Here is a 13,081-nt window from a genome sequence, read left to right on the forward strand (position 1 = left end):
ACCTTCCCTACTATCCACGGGGACTGGAGTTGAAATAGTAAATTAAACTATTCACTATCCAGCGCCCCCCAACGCAAGTCGTAACGACTTGCGTTGTTAAACCTGCGTCGTAGCGGTACGCGTTGTAAAAGCACGAGTTGTACTGTTATACATCCGTTTGCTGATGCTAAGCAAAAATGGTTGTGTAAAGTACAGCATTTTTGTTTTCAGTGCGAAACATTCATGTCACTAAGCATACATTTATTAATCAAAAATATCTTTAACAGATACATGTCCTTGGAAAATATCAAGAGTTATGGGGTGAGGATATTTTTATTTCCTATGTGAATGTATTGAACGCTCCTTATTAAGAAAATCCATTCGTTTTTAAGACCTAAGTGAGACCTTCGCTAGTCCTGCCTTAATAGCCAAGAACATGTTGCATTTGTGGTTTCACTTTTCACACTGCAAAGAGATCATTAATCCCAAAATATAAAGTGCCCTCAGCTGAAAGGGCTGGATAGGCTTAAGGTATTGCAAATGGCAAGATGCCACGGTCAGTAGGGTGGTGTATATTACTTAGGTATGAGTGGCAGCTCACTTATGGCCTTTCTGCTTGATTATTTTTGTAACCCTTAAGCTCAAGGATCAAACACTATGGCTTCAGAAAAATACTGCGGTTAATTTGAATTTCGATATTATTCTAGCAATGAGATCACTTAATAATTTCCCCACCTCATTTCCAGTGCCACTGAAGATTTTCAGCGTGAATCTTTCTGGATTCACTATGCTGTGCATTATTCTGACATCTAGGGGATGGGTCCAGAATTATTGTATTTCTTCTCTTTCTTTTTTCTTCCGTGGCCGAGGTGGGCGTCGACATACCACCATTTTGTGCCTTTTTATGACACCGACGTGCTTCCTCCGGAAGCTCCCGCCTTTGGTCGCCATCTTCAGTTTATTTTTTTTCCGCCATTGGGTCTGGATCGTCAGTGAAGGAGCTCCACAACTTTGGAGTGAAGAATCCACGGAAAACAGCAGGAAAACGAAAAATCACCTCACAACATACCGGACTACGAGTCAGGTAACAGGGACGACGAAAGAGGAGGAAAACATTGAGAACTTCGACGTTTCTGTGGAAAATGCGCACACAGAGGGCTCCCTGGGCGCGGTGATGGACAAAACACCCTTTAAATTTGCTCCAACTGCCACCACAAGTACGTGCAGAAGGCCCAACACCCAGTTTGCAATCTCTGCCTGCCGCTCAACCATCGAAGCGAGAACTCCAATGCCTGCGCGGCATTCACACCAAAGACCCTCAGAGTAAGAGAGAGGCAAAGAAGGGCAAATTAAAGCATGCAGAGGCAGGGGACACCTCCATCGCTCCGAGATTTGGACCTCTCCAGTGGAGAAAAGGACAGCATCACCGGAGGACGCTACAGTCGTCGAGGTCGAAAAGAAAATGCAGAAGGAGGTAAGAGTCGTCAAACCCCAGGCACTGCACGGATCATTGAAAGAGTGAGTTCAAGTCCTCAAAAAGAGCTTTGCGGTCGAAACACTTGGTGACCGTAACTGCATCCAAGGACAAGCAGCCCGTCAATTCCTTTGACAGGACTCCCAGAAGGCAAAAATCCAAGATAAGGCAAAAGCATCGAAGAGCTGTCACGAAAGGGGCTCTTCGACGTCGAAAAATGAAGGGTTAAAAATGGCTACAACTTCAGCATCTGCAACCGTGAAGAGAGAGGCCGAAACTCTCAACGCCGAACATGCGTCCGAGATGGAGAAGAAGAAAAGGCTCAAGGCTGAAATGGCGAGCATCTTGCAATGCAAGATGGACTTCGATGAGAAGATGAGGTAGTTCACTATTCCACCGAAGAACATAGCCGAAGCCCAAAGGTGCGTCGAGGACCTTCAACCACAGACAACACCAGAACCAGTCGAGAAACAGGAGGAGGAAGACCTGTATTACGGCGATGCCCAAGGTGAGGAAGATGAACAAACTTACCAAGGCTCGACATCCTCGGAGGTGCATGATTTGCAGTGGCAGGATCTCGACGCCGAGTCCATGGAAGAGGGAGTAGAATCCTATCCTTCGAGGCCTTCACTGCCCGACGTCATATGAACCTATAACCAGGTCATTAAGAGGGCTGTAGACACGTATGGAGTGCAGCTAGAGGAGGAGAAACCTCAATCTTGCTTCCTGTTGGAGACATTGTTATCATCCCAGACAAGAAGCCAGTTCCTACCCATGCTCCTGTGTGATGGACCAGGGGAAGGAGGCCTTCAAGGAACCTGCTATGTGTTAGGCAATAACTCCAAGGACTGAGAAGAAATACAAACACTCATTTAAGGACCCTATGTATATTAGGGAATCTGTACCAGCAGATTCAATCATAACATCCACGGCTAGTAAAAGGGCTAATATACCCATAAATACAGGACCACCTCCAGGCAAAGAGAGCAGGAGAATGGACCTAATGGGGTGGAAAATAGAAAGGAGTGCAGCGATCCAATGGCGCACGCCAATTCTAATGCACACATCAACAGGCACGCATACCAACACTGGGAGGAAGTGGGCAAACTCCGAAAACATCTGCCAGAGCAATACTAGAGAAGGGCGAGCCAACTGGTAGAGGATGGAAAGAACATGGCTAATACATGTCTGAAGTCGGCCCTGGATGCAGTGGAGACATCCAGCAGGCAGATGATGCTGGGGTAACTGAGAAGGCATGCCTGGCTAATAATTTTCAGGCTTCAAGACAGAAGTGCAAAACAACCTCCTCAACACACCCTTCAACGGGGAACAGCTTTTCGGTGCTCCAGTTGACAAGAAACTCAATCAGCTCAAAAAGTACAATTAGACAGCTAGGTCCATGGGGGCACTACAGTTCAGAGATAAGAGAAGAGGAACAGCTTCAAGAAGACTAGCGAGTAGGGGGAGCCGCCAACCTTCCAACAGGGTTATCAGGGAGGTAACCAGGGCCAACAGCAGCAAAACTGGCAGTACCAGGCCTGAGGACAATCCTTTCGAGGGCGCGCCCAAGGAAGAGAAAACTGACAGAGAGGGGGGGGGGGTCAATAACCCACAACCAAGTGACTCCGCTGTAAGACCAACGCACACCCAGTCAACATCTCTAGGGGTGCAGCAAAGGATAAGACAAAAACAAGAACTAATTCAAGACCAACAACAGTTCCTCTCGCATATAACACCAGTAGGAGGCAGGATAAAACACTTCTTCCTGGAGTGGAGGAAGATCACATCAGACAAATGGATACTAAACCTCATACAATATGGTTACTGTATAGAGCTAGAAAAACCACCTCCAAACAAGAGACCGAACAGCAGAGTTCACTCAGAAAAGGAGCGTTCTCTTTTGCTACAGGAAGCACAGGAACTTCTCAACAAAAGGGCCATAAGAAATAGTACCATACAAGCAACGAAACAAGGGTGTCTATCCACCTACTTCCTCATACCAAAGGTGGACGAAACCTTACAACCAATCCTGGATCTAAGGTTCTTAAACAAGTTCATAAAAACTCAATGATTCAAAATTACATCTCTTCAAGAAGTAATACCCCAGATACAGGAAGCAGATTATATGGCAACTATCGACTTAAAAGACGCTTACTTACACATCCCCATCATAAACAAACACAAGTTTTATGATCAACAAGACTCACTACCAGTTCACAGTGCTGGCATTCGGACTTAAATCCACACCAAAGCTTTTCACAAAATGCCTTGCAGCAGTAGCAGCACACTTAAGGAGGCAAGGAATACATGTATACCCGTGCCTTGATGACTGGCTGGTAAAATCAAGCTTATACAATCAATGCAAGCAGCACATCCAAGAGGTCATACAAACACTAGTCCAACTATGGTTTTCAATCCATTTGGGAAAGTCATCAATAGAACCAGAACAAGTGAAGATATTCTTAGTGGCGGAAATCAACACCATACAGGACAAGGTGTTTCCGAGCACAAAAAGAACTTTGGCAATATTAAAGTAGACACGTTTTTACCTCAAGGGCCAAGCTCTGACAGTGAGGACAGTAGGCAAGCTGATGGGAATGATGGCTTCATGCATACATTTGGTCCCAAAATATCCGCCTCCACATGAGACCATTCCAAGAATGGATCCAACAACAATGGTCACAGGCAACAGGGAGTTGGGACGATCTAATGGTTGTCACACAAGAAGAACATAACAAAAGAGAAACCTTTCACACAACCAACTCCTACAGAGACCATCACAACAGATGCCTCCCAACTGGGGTGGGGAGCACACACAAACACCCTCAAGGTAAGGGGATTGTGGTCACAACAGGATGCGATAAAACACATTAACTACCTAGAGCTGAAGATCCTGTTCCTAGTCTTAAAAGCCTTTCAGAAGCAACTGTACAGACACAGGGTACTAATCCAGACAATACAACCACCATGTTCTACATCAACAAACTAGGAGGAACACAATTGGTGACACTATCAGTGCCAGCACAGGAGATATGGAGAGGGGCAATTCCAAGGCAAATAGACTTGCTAACAATACATATACCAGGAAAGGACAATGTTGAAGCAGACAGGCTCAGCAGACAGGCGTCCGCATCCCACGAATGGGAAATCAGTCAACAAGAAATCCAGAAGATATTTGACAAATGGGGGACTCCCTAAATAGACCTATTTGCAACACACCAAAATGCCAAAACTTCGCATCCAGACAACCATTCAAATGGTCCCTAGGGAATGCGCTATGGATAAGCTGGTCATGGACATTTGCGTACGCTGTTCCACCGATACCACTGCTACACAGGGTACTAAACAAATGCAGAATCAGCAACATGACGCTAATACTGATAGCACCTCAGTGGGCCTGACAAACCTGGTTCTCACAGATTATGGAGACGGCACAAGCACCTGCACACAGGTTCCCCACAAGAAAGGACCTGTTAATGATGCAAAATGGAAGGGTGCTACACCCAGAGCAAGAGAGCCTCAACCTAGCAGCATGGCTCCTGAAGACTTAGTTTGCACACCTAAAACTACCAGCAAGCACAATGGCAGTGCTAAGAGGCAAGGAGGCATACCACAAAGAAGTGCTATGTAGCAAAGTGGAAAAGATTCTCTGAATGGTGCATTAAGGAGAAACTACAGAGCAGGATGACCAAGGAATCAACAGTACTGAATTACACTGACACATCTACTACAAAATAAACGTAGCTACACATCACTAAGAGTGCACTTAGCGGTAATAGTGGCTTACACAAGAGGAGAAACCGGGAAGAGTTTCTTTACATCCCAAGTCGTAAAGAGGTTTCTAGAAGGGGCAAAAAGGATCGCACCGCCAAACAGAATGCCACCTCCAGCATGGAACCTTAATGTAATGCTGACTCAATTGATGAAGACACAATTTGAGCCTATTCATAAAGCAACACTGCATATGCTCGCTCTAAAACACAGCCTTCCTAGTGGCTATCACATCACTACGAAGAGTAAACTAATTACACGCTCTAAGACTACAAGAGCCCTACCTACAAATACACAATGACAGGATCGTAATGAGAACTGACCCACATTTCATGCCAAAGGTGGTGTCAAGGTTCCACATAAACCAGACAACACAAAAACCAAGTTTTTTTCCAAAAACGAAGAACAAAAAAGGCGTTACACACACTGGATGCCAGGAGGGCAGTAATGCACTATATAGAAATGACAAAAGAATGCAGGAAAACACAGCAATTCTTTGTGTCTTTTGCCAGCAGTTTTCTAGGACAACCAATTACCAAAAATACCATTTCACGATGGATTGCACAAACCATACAATTTTGGCACAAACGGGCAGGGCAAGAATTACAAGGAGCAACACATGCTCACTCAACAAGAAAGAAAGGAGCAACAATTGCGTTTCTAGCAAATACTCCTATTCAAGACATTTGCCAAGCAGCAACATGGTCCTCCGTGCACACGTTCACTAAGCCCTACTGCATAGATATTCAGATGAACAAGGAAGCACAATTGGGACAGAAGGTCTTACAACACATATTCAGTAACTGACTCTCATCTTTCACCCAGCCACCACAAACCTAGCAGACCGCTACAAAGTCTATGCACAGCATAGTGAATCCAGAAACATTCACGCTGCAAACTGTATATATCTTACCTGTCGGTGTAGTTTTGCAGCTTGAAGACTTTCTGGATTCACTAGCAATCCCACCCTCCTCCGCCAGAAAGATGAGACAGGAGAAAGACTATTAAAACAGGAGAAAGACTATTAAAGGACAGAAAGCAAAAAAACAAAAATCCGAAGATGGTGACCAACGGTCGTCACGAAAAGGCACCAAGTTATGTTATGTTAGTAGGAATTTATTAAGCGCGCGTACACCCGAAGGTTTCATGGCGCTGATTGCTTAAGTCAGGTGTGATCTGGATACTAGGCGTACGCTTGCTCAAATAGCCATGTTTTCAAAGATTTCCTGAAGTGGAGGTGATCGTTCCAACTTCTTAAAGCTAAAGTAAGGGAGTTCCAGAATCTTGGGGCAAGATGAGAAAAACTGCGACTTCGGTTGACTGGCCAAGTGGATATATGTTTCACAAAGACCTGTGGTTGGGACTAGTGAGGGATTGTTTCCTAAGATAGTTAAGCCTTTCCCCCAAAAATGCAGTGTGCATGGGGCACATGGCCTTAGGCCTGCTTTAAGACAGTATCTTCATATTTCCCTTGCTTGCCAACTCTAGTTTTTTCCCCCCTTGGTTAGGGTGTATTGCACAACTACACAATGGTTGCACTTGGTCAAAATAAGTGTTCCTGTGACTTCTGCACTCCTATATGACATAATATTGAGGTGGAAAATATTGTGATATAAAAATGTAAAGGGCAAAAATATCGGCTTTACATATTTTGTAAAGAACAGAAATATTCACTACAAAAATATAGTGGAGAAAAATAGTGTAATTACATGGGTAAGTATACATATTTGAAAGTATTAACAGTATAGTGACTTTAACCCCTTCCATGCTCATGACGGAACGGTTCCGTCATGAGCATCGGTCGAGCCGTGCTTATGACGGAACCGTTCCGTCATGACCACGCCCGTTTTCATTAAGGCTCAGCACCGGGGGGAATCGGGCGCACGGAAGAGGTTAAAGTGCATAAATTAGCTTTTTCAAGTATTACATTTAAAAGTATATATAATGGAGAACATTTTAAAGCTAAAACTTTTCAGATAAATTAAAACAAAAGAAACCCAAATTAATATAAGAAAATAAGATTTAAAAAAATCAATAAAAATAAATGAATTGTAATTTAAAATGTATAAAATCATTGCATGTTTGTGTGTAAATATACAAATGTTGAATCAAAAATTATAATTAAGAAATTGAAAATAAACCTACATCACTAAAACTAAAATTTGTCAAACCACAATTTTTTTAAATGTATGCTCTATAGGGAAATTATAAATAATAAGAAATAATTTAACAAAATTCAGAAATGCTACCATAAATAGAGGCCACAAACATTAATGAACATACTTAAATACAACTTCTCTACTAGGGGGGATATTTACAGTCCTAAATCCAGCCTAATAAACATTAAAATAATATGCGTTTATAATTTCATTCAAACACACATTTTAGCAAAAGAAGTGCATGAAAAAAACGTATTTACTCTTTCCACCCCACCATGAGCAAAAGAATCCGTAGGAAAAGTACAGGACTTTAGGGTGGTGATTAACACTCCAACCTGACCATCAGTAGAAAAAGTTTAGAACTTAAAAAAACTGCATAATTACTATTTCAAATCCTAAGTGATAGATACAAATACAAAATAAAATCCTATTAACTAAATATAAAATATGGATATAAAAATAATACAATTAAATGATCAACAGTAGTACTGTAGATATTAACTGAACAGCACAGTGAGCGCATAATGATTGTAGATTGCATAGTGCTGCTATGGAATGAGCAATAGCTTCAGGGGTGCTAATACCCTGAACACCCTGCTAAGGGACACCAGGGGAGAGCAAATAGCAGCACAGTGACCTAAAGGGTGAGAACCACATCATTACTGGTCTACACTTGATAATCATTCTCACATTAGCCAGAGGGACATAGAATTGACAGAGCAAGATTGCAAGAGAAAGATGAAGCACACACAACCCTGGATGTCTGTAACGGGTAGCAAATGCTGATCTCGGGGGTTATGAAGGCTAGGGTAAAAGCGGCATGTTAACAGGGCTGTAAATAAAGGTGGCGAGCCACTGAAAGCTCAAGCAGTGCTAAAACCTAATGCCTGGCTCAGGCTCAGCTCAAGGACCTGTTGGAACCTCAAGCCTGGCATTCAGAGCTCTCTTGTGGCTTCTGCCTGCCACCCTTGGTCGACACTCCAGCACAAAACGGTAAGAACAAAGAATTAACATTTGTCATTAACCCCTTCAGTGCTGATGACAAAGCCAGCTCGTCAAGGGCGTTACCTGCGCTACGCGCATGACGAGCTGGCTTTGTCACGTAACGCGCGATTTTCGAATCTTCAGCGCGCAGCGGGAAAACCCGCTAGCGTGCATGCGGTTAAAAAACAAAAAACTATTGTATTTAATTTAATAGGCTATTGCTTTATCCATAAGCAGTGCTTTAAATTGGCAGTTTGTGTCCGGAACAGAGTACCTGCACTTCTTTATTTTGAAAGACATAGTACCTCACTTCTCAGCACTGCTGCAATACATTTACTAGGAGGTACTGTGGATGGTAAGCATCAGCCCTTCAATGTATCAATTTAAAGTGCTGTCTAAAACATTCTGGGCCACATACAAAGTTCACATGACAACTGCCTTACCTCTTAGTTCATTAATGGCTGTGTTGACAGGGTGGCAGCAGGTGCATTAATGATTCTAGGTTCATGTTTAAAAACTGTCACTTTTAATAAGTATTTCTTAGTGCAGTGCTAAACATAATTAAAGAAACAAACTTTAACAAAATAAATGTTATCATATTTTACGTTGGTTGTTGTATAATTTTCTGGACTCCAAAAGCCATGCCAGACCCTTGGACTGTTGGTTTGCCCACATCTAGCTGTAAGAGCCTTATTTTCTTTAAGGCTCATCCCTGCATCTATCTAGCCCTTGGCTCGGAATTGGAGGATAAGATACGATGGTAGGAAAGCACCTAAAACAATTAAGTCTTCTGCGGTCAAATGGGAAATTACTTCACCTTCATGTTTAGTTAGAAAATGTAGACCCATGCACATGACCCTGCTCAAGTATTGCCGTGAAATAGTCTATGGGTGACTTTAGGTGGTGGTGTAGCACCATCTGAGGGACACTAGCGATCACCTCCCATTCAAATGGTATGTCAGTGGAAAGCAATGACTCCTAGTGAAAGGACATGATTGTCACAGTTCCACCTCGATCAGACACCTAGAGAGTGAAGGGAAATAGACTTGTGGCATGTTTGAAACAAGGAAGCGCAAACATTTCATTTTTTTCCCGCATTGTGTAATAATCCGCAGCCAATGGAATTGTGCATCCCCTATTTCTAAAATGTTATAGCACACCTGCTCCCTTGTGTTGCTTTTTCGTTACTTTCACTGTGTGTATAGATGTTATCACCAGGGTCGCCTTGTGTTTTGTTTTAATATTTATATATGTTTACGGTTTGTTTTGGACTACCGGCATGCGTTTTTGTTTTTTTTTCTTGATCATCCCTGACATTCTGAACCTTGAGTAAGCACAAGCGTAAAAGTGTAAAGCCTTTTTACAGTATATTTTAAATCCACCTCCATACCAAATGAAAATTTCAAGGTCTCCACATCGCTGCAAGTGTGCGTCTTTGCATGATGCTTGCACACGTAATGTTCATTTGCTACTTTATTTTTTTGAACAAGAGTTGGGGGTTATTTTTGTAGTTTTAGGTAAGCAGCAGTGGCTCCTATTTTTTTAAGATTTCACTTAATGCAGTTTGCTCCACTCATGGCAACTTATACTAATCTGCTCAGACAGAGGCAAAGGTTCATAAACCTTACACATTTGTTGTAAGTGTCCAGGAAAATAATACTTATTACTGGCACGTAGTCTCTTTGCATGGATATATGCAATTACATTGCTCTGTCAGCATTTGTGCATTAATCATGGATTATGAAGTATGTACTCTATTGCAATGTGTGCTCTGATGACTTATGTCAGCATGTATGCCCTATATACACAAGTTAAACGTGCTAGATTAGTCAGTGATTTTATTAAACTGGCCTTAATAAACTCTGGTTTGACTTTCTTTCATTCACTTCTATCTTTTTAAGTTGTTTAGCTCCTTTGCTCTCAATTCAGTAGTCTAATCTAATTCTCATCTACCATCCCTAAACGTAGTCATGGCCATGTTATTTCCAGCCCAGTATCTTTTTCATGACTTTGACTGAGACAGGTTTAAATTAAACAAATTCTATAATTGCTTATTTTAGAATTGTAACATGTTTTCAGGTGTTTCCCTCAATAGTAGACACATGAGAACCATTAAATGGAGATGTTTTTGACCTGGTAAATATTTATTATCAATAGTGATAAAATCAGTCGCAACTTTAGAAGTGTCACCTCTGCGGTCCGAAGTAGATCTATTGGTTACCACATTGTTTACTATTTACAAACTGGAATCTATCGGGCAGTATGTGATCACTACTTTCCTCTAAAGCCGTGACCCGCTGTTCTCACAGTGAAAACACCAGGTACATTCCGAAATGCTGTAAAATATTGTGCTGGGAAAACCTGTCAAGGCAGGGCCAAGCTGAACACAGTGTCAGGCCTGAAACTGTCCTGTGACACACTATTTCACACCTCATCACATGCCGACCCATGAAAAGGCCCAATCACATGGTGACATGCAAATACGTTTATTGAATACTTCTGTGGCTTCATCTCAAACACCCCTCTCCTTTTCCAGGATATAGAAAGTGGCTCCAGTCAAGTTAATACTTACGGTGTGGTCAAGAAGACGTGATGGGGGAGGGCGCGGTTAGGGCAGAATAAAGATGTCCAAGCCCACACCCGCCTTGTCTCCTTCCCCCTATTAATGCAGGGTCTCCTCTGGATGATCACACGGTTCTCTTAAGGTTTTCGAGTCTGCAGTGTAAAGTAGTTTATAATCCCTGATACGCTAGAGTAGGTTTTTTAGAAATTTAAATTCATGTGGTTTCGTCTGTGTCTTTCTGACCGTTTCTTTTATTTGTTTACAGGGTGGTGCTCCCACTGGACCATTTTCTGCAGGAGGTTCATCCACAAATCCTTTCTTATAGCCTTAAGGACATTTTACCCACAAGAACCAATTTGTGGTCATGTAACATCTCTGCGCCTCTTGCACTGTTGTGTTGTTTCACTGATCTTAGCTTTACACAGAAGAAATGTTTTTCAAAGCCTACATTTTGGATAACATTAGCAAAGTAATATGTCAAAATGGATGGCTTTGTAACATCCTTTTAACCTGTGAATTGGCAAAAAGAACGTAGCTGTATCATGTGTATTCAAATTGACTAATAAGTTATTGCAGATATCACATTTATTATGCTGCAGTACTGTACATATTACTTTCTTAGAAGGTAGCGCTCTGTGCATATCAGTATTTGTAACTTTAACAAATAATGTTGTGAACGAAATATTTCTGGGAAACTTGATCAACCACTTTTTGTTGGGTGAATGACCGAAATCATTTTAACCATTGCTATTGAAAGTTTTGATCTAAAAGACAAAACAATTTTTATTCATTTCCTGAAAAACAATTTTTTTCATTCTAAATAGCTCTTCTATTTATACATGCCTAAAATGCTCCTTTCTTTAGAAAGACACGTGTGCATAATAAAGCTGCTCATGTTTTGCTACAATTAACAGGTGGTAAAATAAATATTAGAACAAATAAAATTGTATGTGTGTTTTGTTAACTGTCGTTGAGGATTTTTTAGGGTTATCTACTTGCAAAGTACAGCCATCTACTTCATTGTTACAAAGCCTACTATAAGAATGGATTTCTTAAATGGCGATGTGAAATATTTGCATATTCACTTTGTTTTTCATTTAACTATAATATCAAATTGAATAATTGTCATCTTTTATGGTTAATGTTTGGAAAAGTTTTGATTAATCATCTGATTCCACAATCTTTAATTACACGTGTTACACTTAAAGCTATATTTGTAAAGATGAACAGTGCAGTGTACTTGCACTAATTCATTAATTTGATTGGTTACATCCGATTAATTGTATAAACCTATCTCTTTTTATATTAACAAAGTCACGTCAGTCATCACCTCTCTCCACAAACAGGGAGAAATACCACAATTAGATAATTCTGCAAATGTTTTTAATACATGAAACCATTCACGGCATATTTTATGTAACTGTTTACTAATTACAGTTATTTTAGTTCCTGCTTTTCAGTATGGTTTATATTGGGTATATGTGCAATATATTTCCCCTTAGCAATGTATTTCACATTTCTGTTTTTCAGTGTGTTTGTTTTGAACAAAACAATGAACTTTTGTTTGGTGTGGGGAAGCACATATTCTTGACAAGTCTGGAACTGCCCAAAAGATTGTGTTTTGCATAATGAAATGTAAATGAAAATTTACTGCAAATGAAATCAGGTCCAGTGCTGATGCGTCATTGCTGGCAGTGATCACTGCAGCTGCACATTGTTTACAGTACTTTCCCTCCGTTTTCTGGAGTACTTACAATTTAAACTTGAATTGCTGAATGTATTTTGTCTTAGACATGAAAAAGCAAAAATAAAAAAATGGTGACTAACAATTCCATTCTGACAACTAAATTCTATTTATTTTACCACATGACTTGGTTTTGTTCCTTTATTTCTAACCTTTTTAAAGTTCTTGTGGGGCATGTTTGAATATGATTAAGCAATCAGTGTTACTGCCTTTAACTGAATGTCGTGTAGATTTTTACGTTTTTTTTTCCGTCTTAGAAAGAAAGTTACTAAACCTGCAACTTGAAACACGTCATAACGACTTTTAAGTATTGCCATGTTTTGTTCATTAACATTGTAGTAAAACTCAAATGTGATTTAAAGTTAACAAGTATTTATGTTCATCACAGTATATGGAGTGGCAGATAT

The 13,081-nt window shown here is 40.9% G+C and overlaps 1 protein-coding gene across 1 annotated transcript in view; it reads left to right on the forward strand.

The window, feature by feature from the left end:
* The window catches only part of LOC147665215 (arf-GAP domain and FG repeat-containing protein 1-like), a gene marked incomplete at its 5' end in the record, with an annotated part of 303,816 nt that extends 291,057 nt beyond the window's left edge, over window positions 1–12,759 (forward strand). The window contains one exon of the mRNA XM_086949669.1: window positions 11,196–12,759. Within this exon, the coding sequence (XP_086805795.1) occupies window positions 11,196–11,255 (60 nt within the window). The remainder of the gene's footprint in view (window positions 1–11,195) is intronic.
* Between the last annotated feature and the right edge of the window lie 322 nt (window positions 12,760–13,081).

The sequence above is a fragment of the Lissotriton vulgaris genome, unplaced genomic scaffold, assembly GCF_964263255.1.
Source record: "Lissotriton vulgaris unplaced genomic scaffold, aLisVul1.2 SCAFFOLD_827, whole genome shotgun sequence".
Classification (NCBI taxonomy): domain Eukaryota; kingdom Metazoa; phylum Chordata; class Amphibia; order Caudata; family Salamandridae; genus Lissotriton; species Lissotriton vulgaris.